At 39.0% G+C, this 27,792-nt stretch overlaps 1 protein-coding gene across 1 annotated transcript; it reads left to right on the forward strand.

Annotated features, from left to right (window-relative positions):
• Positions 1–8,726: 8,726 nt before the first annotated feature.
• On the forward strand, positions 8,727–26,187 carry LOC141633486 (protein trichome birefringence-like 34). The gene is made up of 5 exons (XM_074445945.1): positions 8,727–9,187; positions 24,341–24,515; positions 24,616–24,812; positions 25,191–25,349; positions 25,660–26,187. The coding sequence occupies exons 1-5, from the start codon at positions 8,823–8,825 to the stop codon at positions 26,009–26,011; spliced, it is 1,248 nt and encodes a 415-aa protein (XP_074302046.1). The 5' UTR covers positions 8,727–8,822; the 3' UTR covers positions 26,012–26,187.
• The last annotated feature ends 1,605 nt before the right edge of the window (positions 26,188–27,792 follow it).

A 27,792-nucleotide genomic window follows, 5' to 3' on the forward strand; every position in this document is an offset into this window, starting at 1 on the left:
CATCCTACAATGAACACCCATACCACCAAATTCCCATGTACTCCCAACAAGAGAATGAGCATAATTTTGACATGCAAAGTGTGGTTCTCCAAATGCTAAGAGACCAACAAAATCTCTATATGCAAATACTAGAAGATAGCCAAGCTAGGGACAATGTTCTCAAAAACATTGTTACTAATGGTGAGAAGTTGGCAAATCAAATTGCCCAAATGGAAGCCACCCGAATACTAAATGCAGAAAAGGGGAAGATAATGAGGGTGAAGAAGAATTTGGATGGCATTATGAAGCTACTCTTGTAAATCCTCCCCCACCTCCTAAATTCATAAGTATTGAACATCCCATATTCCAACTTGTACCCAACTTTACAAACATTCATGATGGATGTGAATATGAAGATGTAACTTTTGAGGAAGGGGAGTGCTTGATTGATTATGGACCAAGAGTGGATGATGAATTGAAGCATGATGAAGTTGGGGTGGAGAGCAATGATGAATGTGAGTTGAAGGTCAATTATGAGACAAGCACTTTGTCTAAATTGTCTAATGAATCTAGCTCACACACTAGCCTTGCTTCTCCAATTTGGGATACCTATGATGATGATGAGGAAGACCTCCCACCACAATTTCCTTCTATGACCCATGTAGAGGAAGTGTGTTCCCTTGACATTTATGGGAGTGAAGGTAAAACTTGGAAAGAAGAGGTTGATAAATTTGAACTTGCTATCTTTGGAGAATTGAGAGGCCAAGAGGAAAACTATGATTTTGGCATCTTTGATCATAGTTTGGAAGAAATTGAAGCTCTTTTCTTTGAAAATGGTACAAGTTCTAAGGAGGGTCAAGAAGAAAGTGAAGAAAATGAAAGCATGAACGACCTCAATGGTGAGAAATTGACTCCTCCACATCTTATCCTTCAACTATCCCCTCATCAAAGAAATGTGAACTCTCCTTCTACTATTGAAGGATTGATGAATTAATGCTCTATCATCATAGAATTTGAAAGAGATGGTAAAGAGTGGAAGCCTCCGGATGAATATGGGCAATACTTCATACATTGTATTGAAAAGAATCATGTGCTTGTTGGTTTGAAGCATTGGAAGAAGTCAAGTGCCAAGGGCAAAACAAATGGGAGAGTGTTTAGCAAGTTATATTCCAAGCCAAGATGGCTAAACTACGTTTTGACATCACCAATCTCCTATTTATGCTTACATGAGTCCCATTCAAAAGCCTTTGACCGGTTGTTGAGAGCATTAAGCAACATGGACAACATCAATAATCATGGCAACAAGGAATGAGTTTGGTGGAGTCCTCCCTCAAACCACCATTTGTAAGATATCCTTTCCTTTGACTTTGCATTACATTTACACTTGCATTTAGTTATATACATATACATTTAGCTTGCATTTGTATTATATTTCATATTGCATTTGCATTAGTTAGTTCATATAGTATAGTTTGCATTGTAATATATCTCACATGATTAGATTAGTTTGCATTGTATTTATCCCACATGATTCATGTAGATAGTTGCATATAGATTAGAATTCATGCATAGTTACTAATGACCAAACCTATTCATTTCTACACTAGAGATAGTGTTTAAATCGGTTTGGGAAGGTTTGATCATAGGTGACCATAGTTTACTAGAAAACATGCATCATATAGTGTAGTTTAGATTGCATTCATTTGTTATATATGTTATATAGAATTTCATTTAGTTAGAGCATGCATTCATTCATATCATATCATTGCATTTGTACTTCAATTTCCATAAAATCAAAAAATCCAAAAACATGTTTTTCTTTTTCATCCCTACTCCTACATGTACATTGAGGACAATGTCCAAAATAAAGTGGAGGATGGGAATTTATATTCCAAAACACATAAAAATTGAAAATTTTCGAAAAACCCCAAAAATATGTTCTTTAATTTCATAAAATCAAAAATCATAAAAATTTGAAAAATTTAAAAATCCAAAAACATGTTCATTCCTTTATAGTGTAGAATTGTATATATTGTTTACATTGTGTTTGTCCATCCTTTTTCACATTTATCGACTACGCCACATCCGAGACATGAGGATATTGAAGACCGCATGGTATGATCTTTCCAATCTCCTTTTTCCTCTTTATGTTAATGACTATGTGGCTTTATTTTGATTGATGCGGTATAAACAATGTGAATTTAGGACTTGCATTTAGATTATATGGCATATTAGTTGGTAGAATCATATGCATAAGGATGTATATATGTTAGTTGCATCATGGCATGTAGTTGCATGTTAGAAATTTTTTTGTGAAACCGTCTACTTGGGAAGCTTGACAAGTGTATATAGGCCCTAGTAGATGCTTTTTCTTCTTAAGATTTTGCTTGTTAGAATACTTGTAAAACACCCTAGGATGTGTCATGCTAGTATCCTTTGACCCATGGATTAAGGCCTAGTCAAGAGTACCTTGTGGTGTGATAACTCCTTGGCTACCGTTTATTCCAAGGTGACCCTTGAAACCATGCAACCATCATTCATCCATGTTCTACCACATTTTGTCATCAAAAAGGGAATGGGCACAAAAAGAAATTGTTCAAAAATTTGAGTTCAAGAAATGAAAAGAAAAGAAAAGAAAAAGTTTGCAATTGCATCAAAAGAAAAGAGGAGTAACAAAAATGAAAACTCTTATGCTTCAAATAGAAGGCATCCTACCTCATGGTTGTCTTGTTGTGAGTTGAAGGGGCGGAGTGAGACCCGTTAATTGTCTCATATCGGTTATATTATTATGATAGTTTAAATAAAGGTCTAATTTTTGTCACCTCTTTACTCGGGACGAGTAAAGGTTCGGTTTGGGGATATTTGATGTGAACATTATTTGCGCACATTTAATCCCCTAATTGAGCCTATTTTGCATACTATCATATCATTCCATGACCATTTTATCCGTCAAATACTTTCTATTTTGCTTTTCTAGTGCATTTTATATGTTTTATAGGAAAGGAGGTAATAAGGCGGAAATTCCCGTCTTTTGTGCATATTTGGAAGCTTTTTGATGATATTGGATGGACTAGTATGAAGAGGAGACAAGAATGATGACCAAGGATGTAGGAATAAAGTGTATATAGAAGGATCAAAGGGTTAAGAGTAAGGATGAAGAGAAGAAAGACATTGCAAGAAGAAATTGCTCGAAACCCAAACAAGAGTTACTTCTTTGACTCTGAAAGTATGCTAGATGGACGGCATCGAAAAATCAAGTGATCTAGGCTTTTGAATCACTCCAATAGGAGTCCGGATGAGAAAATGACGTCCGTTTTACAATCCGAGCTCAAACAAAGAAGCTGTCCGCCAATCCGCTCGTCCCGAGACCAATCCGCTGGGATTCCCTTACAGCAACTTTCGTGTTCTTCTTGTTCTATGAAGGATGCGCATATTTTCAAAGACCGGCGAAAAGGAGACCGGAGTCTCTCTTGAGACCGGCGATTCCCTACCCAACAATTAGCATTGTTAAATTACTATTTTACCCTTACTTAACCTAATGATGCTCTACTATATATACCCCATTTGTAATAATCAAACCATCAAGTTTTCATTAGGTTAAATCAATCCTTCCTTAGATTAGATTAGGAGTTGATTAGAATAGATTATCATTTAATCTTTCCACAAATTACACATTAATCTTTCCTTAATTATTGTTCAAGTTTATTATTGAGTAATTCAAGTTTATTATTGGGTAATTAGAAGATTATTGGGTTTATTGAGAGATTGACAACCTTCCATCAATCATCAAGTTCTTCTATTATTCTTTGCATTATTATTTTGGAATCTCCATAGGTATAATTCTCTTAATCCTTGTTTTAATTATTGTTAGTCTTTCTTACTTGTTCATCATGTTTGGCCTTGTTATTATGATTGACAACCTTGTTAGCATGCTAAACTTGATAATGAATGAGTGGTCTCTTAGCTAGGATTAATGGGTAATTAGGGAAACCAACATGGGGATTGATTCATGCTTAATCTAATATGTTCATATAATTAATTTGATTGCTTGTTGTGATGTCAACCTATGCACATGTTATGTTTGATGAAATGCTAAGCCTATGAATCCTTGCATTTATAACCATCTCTTATCTATTCAACTTGACTAGTAAGATATAAACCAACTCGAGTCTTGTTAGACCATGCATAGAAGTGATTAGCGGGAAAGTAAGTCGACTTGTAGGTGTTGTACAATCTAATCGATTCGGCTCCGGGACCCAACTCTTCCTAAGAACCGTAAGACATAAACCAACTCGGTTCCCTTACAACAATAATTGCTTGCTTATAATTGAGAACATGTTTGTATGATCAACTCCCATGAATCCCTTATGAACCCATGATATCCTAACATTTTTAATCAATTGTTTACATCTTTTCTTTTCTTGCTTGTTTATTACTTTTATTAGATTAGAATCATCAACCCATTATAATTGTGACAAACCCAAGCACAACCATAATTAGATTGAATAATTTGAGTAACCACCGTCCCATGGATCGACCTCGACTTACCGCTAACTAGTTGTATGTTGAGTATTATAAATGTGTTTTATGGGATGTGACCCGACGACATCACCCATCACCGAGACTCGTGGGTGAGTAGCTTTGAGTTTATACTCTAAGTGATGAGCATGGTTCTTGGAACCTTTGACAATATCGATATTAAAATTGAGTTGGAAATTGGTTACTGGTATTGAGTTATGATTTATGGGGCCTTTGAGCCGGGTTATCTTTACGGTCCAGTGTGACCATGGTTATTGAGTTAGTTATATTGTTTTGAATCGATATTGAGATGGAAATATTGTTTCGCGGTCTTATCCGCCAGTTCACTCACCCCTTGTCCTTGGCTTAGGTTCGACGATGAGAATATGATATCTGGTTACCTTGGATATTATATTATAAGTAAGACGGAGTAATGTGTATGACGTAGTGAGTTGAGATTTGTTTAGCTATAGTGGCGAGAGATGAGTATTATATTAAAGGAAGAGTATGGAGTTAGTATGAGGTTCAGATTAGTTTATGGGGAGTGTTTTTATTATTCTCTCTGTTTATTTTTATTTTTACGTGTGCTTGTTTCCACGCCATGACCAAAAACTATTCTGCTTATATTGAGGTATTATCTGTTACTCAGCTTTCCGGCTGACGTGTTTTCTCCCTTTTGGGCTACTCGTCATGGGGGTAGTTCCTTTCTGTCTTCAGGTTTTATTTCAGGTTACTTCCGTTGCAGTTCAAAAGGATTTTTATTTCAAGAGAAGATTTCATTTATAGTTTTGTAAAAGTTTTTTATTCCAATTTGTATTATTTAATTTTAAAAGGGATTTGTAATAAGAGACTTTGTATTTTAATTATAATATCCTTGTATTTCAGCCATTTTTGTATGTAAAAGTTAGTCTTAATTTAGCCGAAAATCAGGGGTGTTACATTTATTGAGTAGGAAAACCCTACCTTTTCGCAATCTAAGCATACACAAGCAATCGCACTACCAATCCTCCATGAAACTGTCACCTACAAATAATAATCACATATAATTTCTAGCTACCCCTCAATAATCAATCTACTGCCCAATTACCACTTCCCCCAAATCCCCCAAAATTAGGGTTAGGTCTAGTATAAACATAAGAGAAGAGATCGAGACTTACAACAATGATTGACGCGATGTAAGGTGAAATCCGACTACAAAAGCTAGATCCTTGCTAAGTTGATGATTCGAGTGATTAGGGAGAGTTTAGATAAATATTTTAGGGTTACAAATGATTAAGAAAACTTATTATGTGATTATATAACTCCCAAGGCATTCTAATCAAACCGCACAAAACACGACCCCAGACCGGGCACTCGGCCAAGTACCAGAGGCACTCGGCCGAGTACGCACTACTCGACGGATTGTCTCACCAACTATTTAAGTTTCTGAATTATATCATTCACCCTTAGACGCTAAATTATATATGTATTTAGCGTTGTTTATTAGATTACGCACGAACAACTGTGGCTCAAACACTTGCATTAAAGGGTAGATCACAAAGTTTAGGAGGATAGTTACGACCTTCAGGGTACCTTATGGCGATGTCCTTGTTTCCACACAAACAGGTGTGCTTGCTTGCAGAGGGAATTTGTAGAATTTTATGTCTTCTTCATCTTTTTGAAACTTGTGATTGTTGTTTCTCAACCCCTTGAAATGAACGAGAAGAGCTTTTTTTATAAAGTTCTCATTCGCCTTGGTGGACTTAGGTGGTCTCGGGCCCATTTGTGGGGGTAATTATTGACTTTGCCCAAAATTTCGGTTTTTTTTGTCTAGTGACTCGAATAATCTATTTTGTCACCTGAATCGACCCATATGTTATTTAAAGGGCACAAAATAATTAAATTGATTTAAAATGTGTTATTAACTCAAAAATAATTTATTTATTTTATGTACTCGACATATTAATAAATTTTCAGTGTCTATAGGCGGTCCACTCGCTTGATTATTCCTAACCCTTTTTAATTGTGAGGTGCTGCCATTTAAGAGGGGTTACTTTTTTTGCCATTTAAGACTACTAGCCAAAGACAAAATCACGGGGAGAGTATAAAAATTTAGGTTCAATTTGAACGGGTATGCCAAATTCATACTCCCTCCATTCAACTCCACAAGGCAATTATGTTTTATCACGTTTGCCAACGTAGCTTTTACTCGACAAATATTTTTAGTTACGTATTTGCAAAAATTATAAAAGTTAGATATTTTTAATGTACTCTTAAAGGCGAATCAAATAAGATCTCACATGAATATATTTTCACTTATGTATCGAGAGAAAATTAAAATTGAAAGTCCGCTTATGAATAGTGTGCAAAAGAGATAATGGCCTTGTGGAGTTGAATGGAGGGAGTATGTTGCATTATATTGATCGATTTCTCTCCCCGTGGATTTGTGAATTTTTTGGTTAATTGGCGTAAATTAGCAAAACAATGGGGAATTAGTGTCCGTTTCAAACTATTTTGCTCCATGATGTCCACGTCATCACTTTTAATTTTTTTCGAATTTTTATGTGAAGTCGCTAAGAATCTTAGCAGCTTTATCCATACCATTTTTGTAGTACCAAAGTGGAAGTTATTAGCAATTTTTTTTGGTCGGCATGAAAGCCGCTAAGGTTATTAGCGTTTTCGCCTATTTGCATGTATTTTGAGTGACACAATGTTGCAGGAGTTGCAGGCTTCACATGTTTGGAAGATGACAAAATGTGGAGCCGCTAGGGATCTTAGCGGCTTCACATATTCGGTATTTTTTCTAAACTTGCACTTGGTACTACAAAAATGGTATGCATCGAAGCCGCTGAGGATCTTAGCGGCTTCACATAAAAACAGGAAAAAAAAATAAAAGTGATGTTGTGGACACCATGAAGCAAAATAGTTTGAAACGGACGCTAATTCCCCAATTATTTTGCTAATTAACGCCAATTAACCAAAAAATTCTAAATTTGTTGTCGCGCAAGAAAAAATATTCAAAAACAATACATCCCCCCTACTACTAAGAGAATAAAAATTCTCAAAAGTTTTCCCTCCAAACTCCACCTAATTATATAAGGAAAGAAATAAAATTTTCCCACTAAACTATAATCTTTTTCTTAAAGCATGACTTTTTTTATTAAATTCTAAATTATAATTATATAATGTTTTAATCAAAATAAGATAAAAGGAGTATAAAATTATAAAATACAAAATCGTTAATTTTTCTTCGAAAATGACTTAATGCATAGTTAAACTATATAAAATAATAAAATAATATTATTAGCTACGTGAAAAAAACTCATCAAGATAATTTAAGCAAAGTTATAAAATAAAATCATTAACTTTATGTTAAAAAAAATCATGACATACTACGTTTTTTTTTCTCATATTAAAATACAATTAAGTGAAATATAAAAATTTGAAGGTATAAAATTTGGAATGAATCCTCATATATACTAAGAGTATAAAATTCTCCAAAGTTTTCCTCCAAAAAGGTATCAAGCTAAATAAGAAAACAAAAATACTTCTTTCTTTAAATTATTATCATTTCATCAAAATATAACCTTTTAATCAAATAATAATATTTTCTTTGAAAATCTAAATTATAATATTTTAATTAAAGAAGATAAATTCACTATAATTTTATAAACTGTAAATTTCTAAATTTTTGTTATGGATTATTATATATGAGAGAATGACTTGACACATTTTGTATAAAACAAATATTAAACTGATATAATTAGCTTCATCACAAAAAAAATAAAAAATCATTAACATAATTTGAGAAAATTTATTATTTGTAATCATTAATTTTATGTTAAAGAAAAAAAATCATTAAATATATTTTATAACTTTACTAAATTTTCTTGATTAGTTCATAGTTCATTTTTTTCTCATATCGAAATTCGATGAGGTATATGAAAAATATGAAAAATTAATAATGTATCAATTTAAAATATTTAAATAATAACTAAAAATAAAACCTCTATATATACTGCAAATGTGCGGGATTTACATTATTAAAATACCAATAGTATAATTGTTACATTCTCTAATATCCCTATCTAAAAAACCGCGCATTTGCGCGGGATCTATACTAGTAGGGTTATTAATGTACAAATTCTTTGTTGTTGCTTTCAGTAAGGTGTTTCTTAACCCTACCCATTAATATATTACTATTCCTAATCCATATACACCAAAACTATAACCCACTAAAACAACCTCCCCTACCTTTTTCACCTACTCATTTTCCAATCCAATCCTTAATAACCATGACAATTTAACAAACTTATTGTTTACACGTAAAAAATAATACAAGCATAATGTTAGCTTCAACAAGGGGAATACGAAGCAATTTCCAGATCCTTACAATTATCTTAATTTTCATTGTTTGGATTTCTGTTCTTCATTTTACAAAGGACGAAACTTCGTCGTCGACATCGCAAAATCAAGTGACGGAGGATGGTATAAGTAGCAGGAAGGTCATAGAAGAAGTGGAAATGATAATAGAAGAACAAGAATGTGATTATTTTAAAGGGAAATGGGTGTATGATAATGAATCATACCCATTGTATAAAGAGAAAGAATGTTCGTTTATGTCAGATCAACTTGCTTGTCACAAATTTGGACGTCAAGATTTGAGCTATCAATTTTGGAAATGGCAACCTCACCATTGTGATCTTCCTAGGTTCTTTCTTTCTCTCATTTCCATTTTTAACTACACTTTCAAATTACAGTTATTGGCTTTAATAATAAAAATGCATGAGCAGTTTAAATTTCAGTCAATTTAAGTATTTCCATATCATTAATTCTTGTATGAGACGATTTCATGATGAACTTATGACTTATCATAAAACCTCTTTTTATTTGTTTATAGTGTGTTATATACAATGTTGATCCTCTCCACCAATATTTGTGTAAGGCTCTTTATTCAAATACTTGTTTAAAACTATTTTATATCCTCTAGAAACAGGTTTAGTAACATTCTTAAGTTATACGAACCGTCGTTATACTATGATTTTATATTATTTTGTTATCGTTTTACCTAAGACTTTTATTTATAGAACTCAGTTAGTATAATAATCACAATAAAATCAACTATATTTCATACTCCCTCTCCCCCGGTCATTTGTTGTTCTTTTTCATATTGTGGTATCTCAGTCATTTGTTGTCCTTTCTATTTTAAGAATGAACTTGATAAGCAATTTGATCATTCATACTCAATTTGTTCCACTTGCCATTTAGTAATTGACCCCCTCCTCTATCCTTGGTCTTTATGCCAAAACCAAAGGACAACAATTGACCGGGACGGAGGGAGTATATCGTATTCTATAACATGTCTATGATTGATTATATTATTTAAAGTACTTACTAAAATAACGCATATTAAGGCAAATTCATAACTTCATAAAGTTCATACAGGTTTTTTTCAAAAGTCGGACATTATTTGAGTGGTTTTTTTGTTTGAGTTTGAACAAATATTAAATTCTTCAAAAGTAATTAATTAGCACATGTAGAATTTGTGTTAATATAAAGCACAAATAGTTTACAAATAGGATTCTACATTTAGTTGTATAATGCTCATTATACAACTGGCTAGAATTCGAGCTAATATATAAAGAACTCGGGCTATATATTTTGAGCTTATGTTTACCCATTCCAACAATTCTTCATATTTTTAGTATATGTTTCGAGTTCTTGTCATTACATCTACTAATGGTTCAACAACATTTTAATTACATGAGATTTTGAGTCTACATAGAGTATTTTGATTCTAATTGTAATGTAGAGTTTTTTGTTGAAATTTTGTATACAAATCCTTATTAATCTGTTGCTGAACAGTCTATATATATACATAAAAAAGAGTTTTTTCGAGCGATTCTAGAGCGTCCACATCATCAAAAATTAATTTAGGAAAGTTTCATAAATAATATTTTCCACATAAAAAATAAAGTGGAGAATCTTTTAATTATTATAATATCTATATTTCCTATTTTATATTCATGAGAAGTTTCTAATTTTTATATAAAAACTTTGACATTTCATCTGACAAAAAAATGTCGTTATAAAAATTATGAAAATAATATAATTAGATTCGTGGCAAAAAATGCTTTCATTAGATTATATATTTCATATGATTTGCACATACGAGTATTAAAGATGGTGTACTTCTTTTAATATGTTATATGTCCCACATTGAAAAACAATGTTAGTGTGGTGATTATAATACGTATAAATTATATAATTGTCCCACATCGAAAGATTAACATAAGGTGGGTAATCCTATGATTATAAATAGAAGTCATCATTGGAACCTATATACCAACCAAAAACCTTTTGAGTCTCTTAAGTATTGTTTTGGAGAGCTCTTAAGAGTTTATATCATTATCTTCACAGTATGATATATATACATATTTTTTCTATATTATGTATCTTCACAGTATTATATATACATATTTTTTCTATATTATGTATTATATTCAAGTGATGTTTAAAATCTATATATAAAAACTTATACATCTCATTTGCAAAAAAATATTATAAAAAAAAACATGCGAATATTAATAAATAGTACTCCCTCCATTCAAGACCAAATACAACATTTTCATTTACGCACTTGCCAAGACACAAATTACAACGTAAATATCTTTAAGTTTACATTATAAAAAATTTCAAATTTAATATTCTCATTATACTTTATAGGTGAATCAAATAAGATCCCACATGACCATATTTTGTCTTACATATTGCAAGAAATCGTAAAGATTCTATTCGTTCATGAATAGTGTAAAAAAAGGAATGTTGTATTTGGTCTTGAATCGAAGGAGTATAGTATTTGTTCATTATTATTAACCTGAGTTAGATGTCGAATTATGTACGAAAAAGATGGTGTATTTCTAAGTATGTTATTTGTCCCACATTGAAAAATATGTTGGTGTGGTGAATATATTACGTATAAATAATAGAATTATCCCACATCGAAAGTTTAGCATAAGTTGGGTGATCATATGATTATAAATAGAAGGTATCCTTAGAATCTAAATACCAACCCAAAACCTTCTGAGTCTCTTAAACATTATCTTGGAGAACTCTTAAGAGTTTATATCATTAACTCCACGATATGATATATATATTTTTTATATGTCCAAATAATGTTTATAATTTTTATATAAAAACTTATACATCTCATTTAGCAACAAAGTAACATAATTTTTTTTTTTGAAAAATTATATAATTAGATTCGTGGTAAATAAATGCTAGCATTAGAATATAGTATCATATTATTTGCGCATATTTTAATTACGATAAGAAGTTAAAAAAAATGTATTATACGAATATTAATAAATAGTACTCCTATAGTATTTGCTTATTATTATTATTATTAAACTGGGTTAGATGTCGAATTAGGTGTGAAAAAGATGGTGTATTTCTAAGTATATTGTTTGTCCCACATTGAAAAATAATGTAGGTGTGGTAAATATACTACATATAAATAGTTGAATTGTCTCACATTAGAAGATTATCATGAGGTGAGGTATCACATGATTATAAATATGAGTCATAACTTAGGGGTATCAACCCAAAATCTTTCGAATCGCTTAAAAATTATCTTAGAGAGTTATTATAAGAGTTTGTATTAACAACAAACCTTAATTACAACTGTTCCGAGTGTAATTCCAGAGCAGTTATTTGTTACCACCCGTGCTTGTAGAATGACGTCTTTGGTTGGCTTCTCCTTTCGGTCTCCTGAAACAGTGAACAAACTGAGGGCTCGGCTTTGGACCGAGCGAACTCACTCCGACGCTCAAGTCAGTAACTTAGAGAGGTAAGTTGTGGTTACTTGGCGAAGTATGTATTGTAAAGAGATAAGGAAGATATTACCAGATGAATAGTGATTCTTAGGTTGAATTGTGGATCCTCTCCTCAATGAGGGTTGAGGAGTATTTATAGACTTTCACCTTTTGTCACGTAGTGGCCAAGTGGCCAAGTGGCTAGCAGGTGGAAAGACTGATGTACCCTCGGCTGATGGACCCATGGCAGGCCGGCGGGCACTGATGACTCGCCGCCGAGGGGTCTTGGATATAAGTTCGCGGATATGTGCCCCGGCTGGCTAGTTGTCCTAGCCGAGGCACAAGAGACAGGCCAACAGGTTGCGTCGGTTAGGTTGTCTAAGTCGTTGACTTGCTGTGGATATCCTTGACCTTGCTCAATATGTTGACTTGGTCAGAGGGTGCAGAATATGCCCCATCATGTTGACTTGGTCAGAGGGCACAGAATATGCCCCATCAATTTGCCCCCAGCGTAGTCTATGCCGTGGTATGGGCTCCGATGTATGTTGAGCGTATATTCTGTGCAAGTTTGAAAAAATCGTCTGCCCCGGCTTCTTCTTCCTCGGCTTGGTTCTGCTTAGGCCGTACCATATCCCCCCTCCACATGGATGTGTAATGGACATCCGATGTGGAAAAGAGAGTGACGCTGGCCGAGACCGAGGTTGTGAGCGCCGTGTGCTTTTGATTGCCCCCAGCCGGTGCTGACAAGCTTGGTTGATCATGTGGCCGGCGGAGAACAGATACCTAGGAATTTGTTGAGGAAGATGAATAGGCGAAGAGATATGAAGGGGCGTGTTGAAGACGCTTGGTCACTGTTGCATTGATTGACGTTCAACTGTTGCAACGATTGACATTCCGTGGTTGCATGTCTGACACGTGTACATTCGCCGATTGGTGACGTTTCATGGGTTGTGCCCTGATTGGTCCTTCTTCATGGGCTTTCCCCTATAAATAGGGCAGTTAGTCCCTGAAATTGGCCACCAATTTCATTTTCTCTAAAAAATTTTATTCTTTCTAGCCCTCTTTGACGAAACTTCTCCCTAGCTTTCAGAATCGTTACTCCGGCGTAGCACTTTCTTCGAGGTAAACAAATAAATTTTTAACTTTTTCATTGTTAAGTCTTCGTTGTGAATCATGTCTTCTGCTGATGCCGGTCCTAGTAATCGTGCGCCGGGGGGTTCCCCGTCGCGTCTTGACGAGGAGGAGGCACTGGCCGCCGTCCCGCTAAGGTCTGGGGGCCCTAGGTCCCCTTCTCCCGAAATCGACCCAAAAGTTTTGGAGGATTGGGAGGATGACGCCGAAACTGATGAGGACTTTGATGATGTCGGCGAGGATGTTGGAAGGAATCGTCCTAATGAGGGGAGGCAGCTCATCATGGACCATGGCGACGCCTGTAAGGCCGGCCCTGACCGTGCTTGGACCCACAAATTCGCCAGTTGTTCCGGCGAAACATTCTTCGAAGGCCATTTCTACTTCGGCAGGGGATACAAAATTGTTGTCCCTGAGGAGGGTCAGGTCGTCTGTTGCCCTCCACCGGGTTGCATCGGCGTATACATCCGGCACTTGGAGTACGGGCTCCGGTTTCCGCTGAACGAATATGTTATGGCCATTATTAGAGCCATGAACGTCGCCGTGGCCCAACTGCACCCCTTGGCTATCAGGACCATAGTCGGCTTTGTCTGGCTCTGTCTCTTCAAGGGGGAGGTCCCAACGGTTAATTTATTCCGTCGGCTTCACCATCTTCGGCCGTCATTTCCTGGTCGCGTCGGATGGTACAGCGTGCAGATGGAGCCGGGTTACGTCTCCGTTGATAAGCTTACTTCCTGCAAAGACTGGAAAGATCGGTGGGTGTACGTTGAGGTGCCGGATGACTATCCCATTGCCCGGTCCTTTCAGCACCAAGTTAATTTGCGGTGCGAGACTAAGGCGGAGCATGACAGATGGGTCACCCGGAATAAGCTTAAGATGGACGCCGACAAGGTCCCTCTTAATGCGGATGAGAGGCTGGCGATGAGGCTTTTTGAGGTGGACAAGAGTGGGTTGCCGAAAAGATGGATTCCCCCGACGCAGATCATTCTTCAGGATGAGCTGCTCTGCCATGTCGGCCTCATACCGGCCCTAGCACAGGGTGAGTGGGTCGGTGTGAGGCCCATCTCTGCTCTCAATGTTTCTGTTTCTTTGAATTTTGATTTAGTTTTTATACTTAACTCTTGTTGTGTTTCCTTCGCAGACCACTTTGGACCGGACACATCGAGGATATCCTCCGGAGAATGGGGGCCGCACAAGGATAAGACCGTTCCTGATTTGCATCCTAAGGCTCTAGCCCGTGATCGCAGAACGTCGCCGAATGACCTCATGGATCAGAAGCTGAAAGGCTTGAATGTGGAGGCGGCCCAGGCGAAGGTTGCTAGTAACATGCCGCGCCGAACACGGAAAACAAAGTCTTCGGCGGCGACGGCGTCGACGTCCGTTCCTCCTCCCATCCCTTCAGTCCAGAAGGAGACGGTGGTGATTGTTGATATTACCAATGGGGGGGACTCTGATGCGGAGGAATCTCCCCTTGTCCTTAAGAGGAAAAAGTCTACATCTGCTGCTACCGAGGGCGGCAAGGAAATGGGCCCTCCGACCAAAAAGTCCAAGCCTGGTACTGATCTATCCTATGGCTCAGACTTAGCCGGTTCATTGGGCGTTCCTGATGACAGGCTCTCTGGTTTGTCCATGAATGTTGACATGGATGATTTGATTGAATTTTTTGTAGATCAACCGCTGCCGTCCACCGGACACACTATTGAACGGCGTGCCGAGGGGAAAACTGCGCAAGCAAGTGGTCGAGATGCCACCGTTGTCACCTCCTTCCCGAAGCCTACCCCCCTCCAGATTAAGTCGGAGGGCCTAAGTTTGATCAGGTTACTGGCGAAGTGGGCTGATACGGCCGGTGCTCTTATTGTGGAGCAAGAGAAGACCATGGCTGAAGCTGCCCCACAGCTCGAGCGACTAAGGCTTGAACTCGACGCGGCCAACAAGGAGGCTAAAAGGGGCCAAGGCTGAGGCTGAAGAGGCAGTCCGTGCTGAGAGAAAACTCAGGGAGGACGCCGAAAAGGAGGTCCTTGCTGAGAGAGCCAAGGCCGAGGCTGCGGCGGCTGAAGCCGCAAGTCCGCTTTGGAGATGCGTGACCTCGTTCAGAAGCATGCCAACCTTTACCGCACGCAGAGGGACGAATTTAGGGGCTTGTTCCAGGCCCAGGGGAAGGTGGTCCGGAACAAGGATGCTATCATCGCCCAAAGGGAGGAGGACATTGAGACACTCCAAACCGTTCTCCTCCCTAACATGTGCGCCCAACACGGACTCGGGCCGAAGAAGTCGCCCGAGGGAAGTGATTGGGGAGCTCTTCCCTCTTGATGGCTCCTTTCCGTGGGACAAATTTGACGAGCTGTTTGATGACAAGCTCGAAGCTAAGGAGGAAGCCGCGAAGGAGAAGGCCAAGGAGGAGGTAAGGGTGAAGAAGGAGGAAGAGGTGGCCGCGGAGAAGGCAGCCCTTGCTGAGAAGACTAAGGCGGCCAAGGAGGAAGCTAAGAGGGCAAGGGCAGCTGAGGCTGCCAAGAAAGCTGAGGCTGAGGCTGCTGAGAAAGCTGAGACTGCCAAGACAGCTTCTGGGTCGCCCATCAAAGATGATGCCGCTAACGCCGCGATGGCAAAGAACGGGCATAGGGAGACGGGCGGTCGTCACCAGGCTCACCCGGCGTCTCGGATAGCTGTAGCTGTTCGGGAGCCAATTATTAAGCCTTTCCTCCCTGCCATCTTTTGGCGCTTAAATGATACGTCTGTAACCTTTTGCCTTTCTTTTCCTTGTATTTTGTACAACTTTGGTAGGTTGTGTTTTGGCTTATCCCTATGGGGACGGCCGTCGTCTGTATTTTCCTCACTTGTAACCTGTTATCATTTTTAATAAGAGTTTGCTTATTTTGCCTCTGGCTTGGCCGAGGTCTTTTCTTGTCTTCGTCTGAGTTGTCTTCTTACGTTATTAATTGATCGCTTCTTTTGTTTCTACCTCGGTCTGGCCGAGGCAGTTAGAATGCGTATCTCAACTGTGTTTAACGTTCCTAAGTCATGCTGATCGCTTTTGCGAGTATCAACTGCGCTGGTAGTGGCCTCCTTATAGTGACTGCCGCGGCGTCTACCTCTTGGAGTGACTGCTGCGGCGTCTACCTCTTGGGGTGACTGCCGTAGCGTCTACTTCTTGGGGTGACTGCCGTGGCGCCTGTTTCTTGATGGTGATCGCCGTGGCGTCTACCTCTTGGAGTGACGCCTGCGGCGTCTACCTCTTGGGGTGATCGCCGTAGCGTCTACTTCTTGGGGTGATCGCCGTGGCGCCTATTTCTTGATGGTGACTGCCATGGCGTCTACCTCTTGGAGTGACTGCTGCGGCGTCTACCTCTTGGGGTGACTGCCGTAGCGTCTACTTCTTGGGGTGACTGCCGTGGCGCCTGCTTCTTGATAGTGACTATGGGGGGAAATGAACACTGATGGAAACTTGGATGATTCTTCATTAGATATAAACATGCATCGGGGTGCCCACAGTTGTCTTTGGGCACCTCCGCCGCTATACAAAGTATTTCCTGAGATTGTCAGTGTTCCAATGGCTCATCAAAGGCACACCCTCCATGTCTGTCAGCCGGTATGTACCCGGCCTCATTTCTTCAACCACTTTGTAGGGACCTTCCCGATTAGCCGTCGATTTGCCATGAATGTTCCCTTTGTTGGTGGCGGCCGACTTTCTTAGGACTAGGTCTCCTACTTTTAAGTCCCTTTTGTGGACTCTTCGGTTGTAGGCTCTTTTCATTCGGTTCGTATCCGCCAAGTTGAGGCGTGCTGTATCTCGGCTTTCTTCGACCAGGTCTAGGGAGGTTCTTAAACCTTCCTCATTTTCAACCGGGTTAAAGGTGGTCGTTCTGTATGTTGGCACCGTTGCTTTAATTGGCAGGACTGCTTCGGACCCATAGACTAGGTGGAATGGACTGTACCCCGTTGCTTCTTTCTCCGTGGTTCGCAGGGACCACAAGACGCCGGGTAGTTCATCGGCCCATCTTCCCTTTAGGTCTTCAACTGTCTTCTTCAAACCGTTGAGGATTGTTTTATTGGCTGCCTCCGCCTGTCCGTTGCTCTGTGGGTGACAGACGGAGGAGTATGCAAATTTGATACCAAGTTCCTCCAGCCAGCTCATTATTGTGTCACTCCAAAACTCTCGGCCGTGGTCGAATACCATGACCTGGGGTAACCCAAAACGAGTTATGACATTTTCCCAGATTACCTTTCTTACGGCCGCCGTCGTCTTCGCAGGTACTGCTACAGCTTCAATCCATTTGGTGAAGTAGTCAACGGCGACGATCAAGAACTTTCTTCCGCCGGATGCCGTTGGAAATGGCCCTAGGAGATCCATCCCCCACTGTGCAAAAGGAAGGGGACTAAGTACCGGCTGCAGGTCTCGGGATGGCGCATGTATCACCGGAGCATGCATTTGACAGTTGTTGCACTTTTTTGTTTTGGCTCTGGAATCCGCAAGCATGGTGGGCCAGAAGTAGCCGGCTCGGAAAGCTTTGTGGGCTAGTGTTCTTGCCCCCATGTGATGGCCGCAGATGCCTTCGTGAATTTCTGTCAGTATTAGCTCCGCGTCGGTTGGACCGACACACTTCAAGAGTGGCCTTGTCACGGACCTCCTGTATAATTCTCCTTCAAACACCAAGTATCTTGCTGCGATCCTCTTTATCTTCTGTGAGAGACTGCGGTCCTCCGGCAACTCATTCATCAGTTTGTACTTCATTATCGGAGTCATCCACGTCGTCTCGGCCTCTATGTCGCCCACCATGCCGACGGTCTCAGTAATGCTTTTGGCATTCCGATGTCCACCAAGACGGTTCGCGATATTCTTGATGGTTGAACGGCAAGCTTTGAGAGAGCATCGGCTCGGTTGTTCTCGGACACAGGAATGCATTGTATCTGGAAGGATTTCAACTTCGAAGTGTCGGCTTTTACCCTTTCCAGGTATCTTACCATCCCGTCGTCCCGAGTCTCGTACTCTCCTCTGATTTGATTAGCCACTAAGAGTGAGCATGTTTTTACCACGGCGTGCTCCGCCCCGGCAGCCCTAGCTAACTCGACTCCCTTTACCACCGCCTCGTATTCGGATGCGTTGTCTGAGGCCGAGAAGGTAAATTTCAAGGCGTGCTTAAACACGTCCCCGTTTGGGCCGGGGTGATAAGGATGCGGCTCGAGCGTTCGCCGTAGGGGGCCCGTCAGTAGTTATTTCCCATATGCCGGGATGCGGTTCTTCTTGGACGGTCGGGGTTCCTCCAACCATGCCGACGTTGGTATTCATCGGGTCTTCCTCCTGCTGCAAGGATGGGCTCTTCCCCTTCTCTGACTGCTTTGCCACTTTGAGGGATTGCATGTTGCACCCTCTGGCGGATATCTGGGTGTTGACCACCTCGTCCTTCTCGTTCTTGGAGACGAGCTTATGCGCTTCCCCCCGGTCCGAGACATACATCAGTGTCAGGGCCCGGATGGACATCACTGCGTCGGCCTCACTTAGAGTGACTCGGCATATGAGAACGTTGTAGGCGGACGAGCCGTCGATGACCACGAACTCAGCTAGGATATTCTTAGCCGCATCTCCCTCGCCGAACATCACTGGCAACCTGATTGACCCCAGGGGTACCAGGCCGGCTCCGGAAAAGCTGTACAGCGGATTGGTGCAGGGGCCCAAGTCCTCAATCTTCAGGCCGAGCCCCAGAAAGCACTCCCTGAACATAATGTTCGTGTAGGCGCCTGTGTCAATCAGGCACCTCTTGACCAGGTGGTTGGATATGTCCAAGTGGACTACAAGTGGGTCGCTGTGAGGGGCGATGACTCCCTCGTAGTCCTCCTTCCCAATAGTTATACCGGGGATGTTGGAAGCGGTGGCCGCTGTTTTTGGCACAAAGTTGATAGCCTGATACAGCTCGTTCAGGTGCCGTTTGTGCCCATGAGCGGACCCACCGTTCTCGTTGCCCCCGATGACAACATGGATCACTCCTATTCATTCGAAGACGGATTTCTTATTTGAGCCGCCGGCATCAGTCTTTTGGCCTTTGGCAACATACTTGCCGAGGCTCCCCTTCCGGATCAACTCTTCAATGGCATTCTTCAGATGCCGGCAATTGTCAGTAAGGTGACCGGTGTGGCCGTGGTACTCACAGTACTGGCTCGTGTCACCGTCTCCCTTCGGCTTGGGGGGCCTTTCCCACTTCTGGCCCTCGCCCTTGCTCAGGGCGAAGACCTCGGCGGCAGATACAACCAGGGGGGTGTGATCGTTGTACCGCTTTTGGTGGTACGTTCCCGAACTCCCCCCGGCGCCCGTCGAGCTCTGCTTCCTGGCAGATCTGTCAGACCGTGACCTATTATCGTCACGGCGTCTTTCGTCTGGGTTGTCCTCCCGGCGGCCCTTTCTCTCTGAGTGCCCGGCCTCGCTGGGGCCTACCCAGGTTTTGTGGTAGTCCTCCACTTTTATGGCTTGATCGGCCATCTTCCTGGCGGACTCCAGGTTCAGGCCGCCGCACTTGATGAGCTCATTCTTTAGGTCCCCTCTTGGGAGGCCTTTCATCAGCGCGAAGGCCGCCAGTTCGCTGTTCAGCTCACGAATCTGCTGAACCTTGGCGTCGAACCTCTTCACATAACTTCGGAGAGACTCGCCTCCCTCCTGTCTGATAGTCAGGAGGTCCGAGGTCTCCACGGCCCTCCTCTTGTTGCAAGAATACTGGGCTAGGAATGTGTCCTTTAGGTTGGCGTAACAAAGATACCGATCGTCGGGTAGCCCCTTGTACCAACTTTGTGCCATCCCATGCAGTGTCGTTGGGAAGACTCGGCACCAAACCTCATCGGGTTGCTCCCATACCGACATGTGAGACTCGTAAGCCTCTACGTGGTCGGTTGGGTCGCCTTCTCCTTTGTATGCTATGGGTGGCAACCCGGCTTAGTCGGACACGGGGTAGCTAGGACGAGGCGCCGAGGGGCCAATCGACCACGTGTCGAACAATACGCGGCGATCGGCTCCTCATATCCCTAGTCCGGCTCCTCTCCCCGTGGCGGGAAGGGCTTCTTCTCCGACTCTGGTGAGTCGGGCTTCTTCTCCGACTCTGGCGAGTCGGACTTCTTTCACTCCTCTGGGGAATGCCTCGTCGGTGCTGCGGCGACGCCGTCCTCTCGCGAGTGCGGGAAGGACTCAGGTCTACCACTAGCATTCTGGGCTCCCCCGGCGTCTCGACAGGGCCAGCTTCTTCCAGTGCTCCGTTTAAGTCTCTTGAAGTCACATTTTGGGCCCTGGTCTTCTGGACGGGTTCCGCCGCTCTTGTCGGTGTGACAAAGTGTGAGCTGGCGTACTACGATTATATCCAGGAGTAGCTTCAGTTTCGCTGCATCAACCACATGTCCCATGATGGTGACCTGGTTGGCAGGCAGCGGCGTATCTGGTATTATTGGCATCCCGTACTCCGGCTGAATTACTAGGACGGTGGAGGGCTGCGCAACACCAGAATTGTGGACGGTATCCTCATGGTAGAATTCGGTTTCGTCAGTCACGAATACCTCTTGTTGTTTTGACATCTTCTTAGCTTTTTGGGTGGGTTTTTGTTTTTTGTTTGGGAATGAATGTGACTAGCTTCTAGTATCTTATCCCCACAGACGGCGCCAATTGTTCCGGGTGTAATTCCAGAGCAGTTATTTGTTACCACCCGTGCTTGTAAAATGACGTCTTTGGTTGGCTTCTCCTTTCGGTCTCCTGAAACAGTGAACAAACTGAGGGCTCGGCTTTGGACCGAGCGAACTCACTCCGACGCTCAAGTCAGTAACTTAGAGAGGTAAGTTGTGGTTACTTGGCGAAGTATGTATTGTAGAGAGATAAGGAAGATATTACCAGATGAATAGTGATTCTTAGGTTGAATTGTGGATCCTCTCCTCAATGAGGGTTGAGGAGTATTTATAGACTTTCACCTTTTGTCACGTAGTGGCCAAGTGGCCAAGTGGCTAGCAGGTGGAAAGACTGATGTACCCTCGGCTGATGGACCCATGGCAGGCCGGCGGGCACTGATGACTCGCCGCCGAGGGGTCTTGGATATAAGTTCGCGGATATGTGCCCGGCTGGCTAGTTGTCCTAGCCGAGGCACAAGAGACAGGCCGACAGGTTGCGTCGGTTAGGCTGTCTAAGTCGTTGACTTGCTGTGGATATCCTTGACCTTGCTCAATATGTTGACTTGGTCAGAGGGTGCAGAATATGCCCCATCATGTTGACTTGGTCAGAGGGCACAGAATATGCCCCATCAGGCCGACAGGTTGCGTCGGTTAGGCTGTCTAAGTCGTTGACTTGCTGTGGATATCCTTGACCTTGCTCAATATGTTGACTTGGTCAGAGGGTGCAGAATATGCCCCATCATGTTGACTTGGTCAGAGGGCACAGAATATGCCCCATCAACAACAATACCATACAAATATTAATCACGTAGATATTTATAAAAGCGATTATATATTACTATATTAGTGATATTATAATATTTATTTTAAGACAATCGATAGTATAATAACTTTATTTAAGACAAAGTCATAATTAAAAAATAAAATGGGTGCTAAATATAAATAAATTTGTTTGTATCATATAATGATAATCTCTGCACTAAAATAGAAAATTTATGAATTATAATACAATCAAGTGTTGCATAAAAAGATCTTGAATCCACAAAGAAATCAATAATGAGCTTTTTTACTTTGATAAATAGTAGAATTAAATCTTTTTAACTTACAAATATAGGTAATTATTATGACTCATTACATTTGAGTAACTAAAATACATCATAATTTTTAACCATTAATCAAAATCGCACCAGAAAAAAGAAATATTTTGCATTTGTTTATACATTCTATTGTCCCTCAATTACATCTTAAAAGTCGTGTTAGGAAAAAAATGTAATTTAAATCATATCATTTGTACATATTTTAATTATGACAAAAAATGGAAAAAAACGTACAAATATAAATAGATAGTATAATATTTTCTCATTATTAAATCGGGTTGGATATCGAAATAGGTGCAAAAAAGATGGTGTACTTTTTTGTGTGTTATTTGTCCCACATTGATAAAATAATGTAGGTGTAGTAAATATACTATATATAAATAGTTGAATTGTCCCACATTAGAAAATTCACATAAGGTGGGGTGATCTTAAAAATTAATTTAAGAAAGTATTATAAATAATATTTTTTGATGTAAAAAATAAAGTGGAGAATCTTTTAATTATTATAAAATTTATTTCCTATAATATATTCAAGTGATGTTTCTAATTTTTATATTAAAAAATTTACATTTCATTTGGCAAAAAAATATCATTAAGAAAATTATGAAAATAACATAATTTGATTCGTGGTAAAAATGATATCATTAGCGTATAGATTTCATATAATTTGTACATATATAAAATTGTGTACTTCTTAGTATGTTATATGTCCCACATTGAAAAATAATGTAGGATTATATAAAAATAATATAATTGTCCCACATCGAAAGATTAACATAAGATGTAGTGGTCTTATGATTATAAATATGAGGCATCCTTGGAACTTAGGTATCAACCTAACATCTTTTGCGTCTCTTAAATAAGATGTTTTGACTTTTGATCATATCTAAATAAATGATTACATATAAGATGTAAATATTAAGACCTTATAACCAATTTTTTTTAACTAAGTTAATTACCCCGTTGCAACGCACGGGCATCCAAACTAGTATGATATTAAACATGACTTGTCAATTATATTTCCCAAGACTTTTGCAAGTCATCTAAGAAGTCGAACTATTACCCATAATACATGTGTTATTGAACATAGAACTCGAGCTTATATAAAAAAAAAATCGAGCCATCAGTCAGTAGCCATTAAAGCTCCACCTAATGCGTGACTTGCCAATTGAATTTCTCAAGGGTTTTGCAAGTCATCTAAGAAGTCGAGCTATTACACATACTAGATGTGTTATTGACAATAAAACTCGAGCTTAAATATGAAGAATTCGAGCCATCAGGCATCAATCATTGATAGTAAAAATTGATTCGATTGAAGAAAGAGAGTTATAATAGTTGATTAAATAAATTAGAGGGAGATGATGCTTAAGTAAGGCATAATGGAAAAAGATGGATATATAAAGAATTCGAGCCATCAATCATCAGCCAATAAATGTCCGTCCACCATTGATGGTAAAAATTGATTAATTTCTTTATGATTTTGATTGAAGAATGAGAGTTGTAATAGTTGATTGAATAATTTAGAGGGAGAAGATGATTAATCTGTATAAGAGAAGAAGATGGAGATCAATAGTTAGAATAGGGAAACAATTATGGAGAAGAGGGATTACATTTGATTTGTTTTAGGTTTATTATTTTAGGATTTAATAATTGTATTAGAGAAAGATTAAAATAATTTTGGATGTACAATAGCATTATCCAGTTGTATAATCTATAAAAAAATATAAAGCAATTAAACAAAGAAACCTCAAAACATAAAGGAAAACGTAAACACTACTCATTGTGTCGGGTTAAATGCATGATTATTACGGAGTATTTATTATAACGTTAATCAAGGACGTGCGATGTAATTGGTCTTGTCATAACGAGAATATGCAATAATTTACTTGCTTTGACAGCATAAATTACCCTTATGAATTAGTGAACTGAACCTAACGACCTAAACCACATGACTTTGTGAACCAAACATTTGAAAAGTATACCTTAATTATTTGGCTCCGTACCAATCTGCAGCATGATTATTGAAGGGTGTGGTACCTAGCTTTAGTGGTTAAATTTCGATTTTATAAACTACGGCCGTAGTCCGTCCCATACTTCTGCTTTAAGTATACGTAATTAAATTATTCATTGTAACGGAGATAGTACCTTTGGTTTTATGGGTCACTTATTTGTTTCTTTGTATGATGATAAATAAAGATTCAATGCCACAACATTGCTAGAGACTCTAAAGAACAAAAGACTTGTATTTGTTGGAGATTCCCTAAATAGAGGCCAATGGATCTCTATGGTGTGTTTGGTGGAGCAAGCAATTCCTAATACTTCCCTTAGATTTATGCATACTAACGGCTCTTTATCCACTTTCAAAGCTATTGTAAGTCCAACTTGAAATTGAAATGTTATCTATTATTTACCTTTGATTTTCAATGAATTAACTTGGTAAGTTACTAAATGTGATATATCTTAAAATGAAGGGATACAATGCCTCCATAGATTTTTATTGGGCACCATTATTGGTGGAGTCGAATTCAGACCACCCTATAAATCATCGGGTGCCCGAGAGAATAGTACGTACCCAAGCAATCGAGAAGCATGCTAGATATTGGACTGATGCTGACATCCTCGTTTTTGATTCATATCTTTGGTGGAGAAGGCCAAGAATGAAGATCTTGTAAGTACAACTTACGTACCTTTTTAACGTATTATCAAAAATTCAAAACATTGCTATTTCGCTCAATTTAGTACGTATTGTAACTATATATAGTCTTGTAAAATGGGAGGAGTGTTTATATTAGATGCCGATATGTTTGTACCACCTAATTCGATACACAAGAGACAATGCGATAAGTGTTTTTTTTTTTAGAAAAACCTCAATAACGCATATATACTTTATCATTTATTTACCTTTAGAAAGTATTAAAATATTACTCACGGAGAATAGAAAATATAATATGGGACTGAAAAAGACCAATAATAACATTAATTAAGTTTCTGTTTTTGACAAGTATACAACACTAACTAACATTGTATGATGTAAAATGATGGTTAGGTGGGGATCTTTTGAAAGCCAAGAGGGAATATACAAGGAGGTAGAAATGCTAAAGGGTTATGAAATGGCGTTGAGGACATGGTCCGATTGGTTGGAAATACATGTCAATCATTCCAAAACTCCAATTTTTTGGATGAGCATGTCTCCTACTCATGAAAGGTACTCTTATAATAATGCATCACAACTTGGCTAAAATAACACACGGAAATACGGAATACGGAGTACATGTTTTTGCAGTATTGTCATCCCAATTATTTATTTATTTATTTTAATTTAAATGAGCGCACTTATGTCGCGTGAAAGAATCAAACCCCTAACTTCATAATTAGTGTAAGAGAGTTTTTAGTATCTATGTGAGAGCCACATGTAAATAATACTATGAAATATTATTAACTCTCATACAGATCCGAAACTCCTTATCTTTGAGAAACGAAAGCAATAATGAGAACAAATCTTATATATATGGCAGGAGCGAAGAATGGGGAGGAGCAACAGGGTCAAATTGTTACAATGAAACACAACCAATAACAAGACAAGATTATTGGGGAAGCGGATCAGATCCGAATATGATACAGATCGTCGAGACGGCAGTAGATAATCTGAGGTCCAAAGGGGTAAACATACATGTACTCAACATAACACAACTATCAGAATATAGAAAAGAGGCACATCCATCAGTTCATAGAAAGCAATGGGACCCCTTGACGAAAGAGCAATTAGCAAATCCAAGTAGGTTTGCTGATTGTTTTCATTGGTGCCTCCCCGGAGTTCCCGATACATGGAATGAAATATTATATGCTTATATTATGAGTTTCTTGTGACAAATTTTGTATTTTTTGATAACTTGTAAACTATTCTTTGTGCACAAGCAATTGTACAAATTAATGACTACAAAATTGTTTCCTTGAATTTGTTGGTTGTTAATGGGTAAAGGCCCATGATGATTATGAAACGCGTGATTTTAAGTGGTATATATAAACTAGAATCACAAATTGTATTATATTCCCTCTCATTCAAACCAAAGATAACACTTACTTTTTGGCACTATTTATGGCAGTAGGTAATATTTGATATTATTCTTAATCTATAAAACTAAATATAATCATGTGAGATCTTATTTGATTTATCGTCATGAATGCTATAAGAACATCAAATTTTTATAATTTTTAATAATGTCTAACTAAATATATTCACGTTACAAAACGTGCATCGGCAAATATGATAAAGCAACTGTTACCTTTGGTTTTGATGGGAGGGAGTAGAATTGATAATTGTTTTTTAGCTCACTTAGATTTCAGCTTATAATAACTTTTGTTTTAGATCGTGTTATTCTGGATTGTTCACTTCTATCTGTTTTTTTTTATTTATTTTTGATAAAATGTGAGTGTATATATCAAAAAAGTGTCACCATACAATGAGACGGTTTATGGATCAGGGAGATCCATATTCCGTTCCACCCAAACTTAAATCCACATGCTACAACCCAGCATATGGTCCATCAAATAAACAAAGGAACCGAATTAACAAAAAAAGGAAAAAGACAACAAATCTCAGATTTGTTGGCAACCCTAATTCTGAAGAAAAACAAACTTGAAAAACATAAAAGTTATATTTAGGAAAAACAAACTTGAAAAACAAAAAAGTTATATTTAGAAAAAGTAAATATAGGATTTGCATTTATAATATTAACGGTGATAGAAATGCTGAAGATAATCATCACAAATATTTTAGTAAACTTAGAAGGATTGTAAACTATATAAATGCATTGTAAATACTTTGATCAATATCAAGAAGCTAATATATTTTCCTAAGTCATTTTATTCTCTTCTCTATATTATATTGGTGTTGGAATTCGCAAGTTCCTACTCCTACATTTGGTATCAGAGACATCGTAGGCTCATACCCTTTTGTTATTTAAAATAATGGCAGCATCAACAAGTACCACATTTCAAGTTCAACTTCCGAAATTGAACACAAAAAATTATGATAATTGGTCAATTCAATTAAAGGCGTTTTTTCGTTCGCAAGATTTGTGGAGTATTGTGGAGAAAGGTTTTAGAGACGAAACTAATGAAAGAGTATTTGAGGCTTTAACGCAAGAGACCAAGGCTGCCCTGATAGATACTAGAAAGAGAGATCAAAAGGCTTTGTATCACATTTTTCAGGCAGTGGAGGAGCCTATATTTATGAAAATATCGATGGCTGAGACATCACATGAGGCGTGGGATATTCTGCAGAAATCCTACAAAGGTGACGATCGAGTTAAGCAAATACGTTTGCAAACATTGAGAGGAGAATTCGAGTCATTGAGCATGGAGGAATCTGAGTCAATCTCAGTTTATTTTGATCGAGTACAATCCATTGTCAATCAAATGAAGACTAATGGAGAAGATATTAAAGATGAAAGGGTAGTTCAAAAGATCATACGTTCATTGAATGGGGACTTTGATAATGTCGCTTCCGCTATTGAAGAAAACCATGATTTATCAACCTTATATATTGAAAGGTTGTTGGGTTCATTGTCGGCACATGAACAAAGAATGAGACAACGAGGAAAAAGTTCTAATTCAGAACATGCTTTGCAAAGTAGGACAGATGTCAC

Source organism: Silene latifolia, chromosome Y (genome assembly GCF_048544455.1).
Source record: "Silene latifolia isolate original U9 population chromosome Y, ASM4854445v1, whole genome shotgun sequence".
NCBI lineage: Eukaryota > Viridiplantae > Streptophyta > Magnoliopsida > Caryophyllales > Caryophyllaceae > Silene > Silene latifolia.

What these genes read in the sequence shown, in the direction of transcription:
- LOC141633486 (XM_074445945.1), top strand. Translation starts at nt 8,823, where the DNA reads ATGTTAGCTTCAACAAGGGGAATACGAAGCAATTTCCAGATCCTTACA. An exon ending in CACCATTGTGATCTTCCTAG is followed by an intron (nt 9,188 to 24,340) that starts GTTCTTTCTTTC and finishes TGATAAATAAAG; the next exon opens with ATTCAATGCCACAACATTGC. An exon ending in TATCCACTTTCAAAGCTATT is followed by an intron (nt 24,516 to 24,615) that starts GTAAGTCCAACT and finishes CTTAAAATGAAG; the next exon opens with GGATACAATGCCTCCATAGA.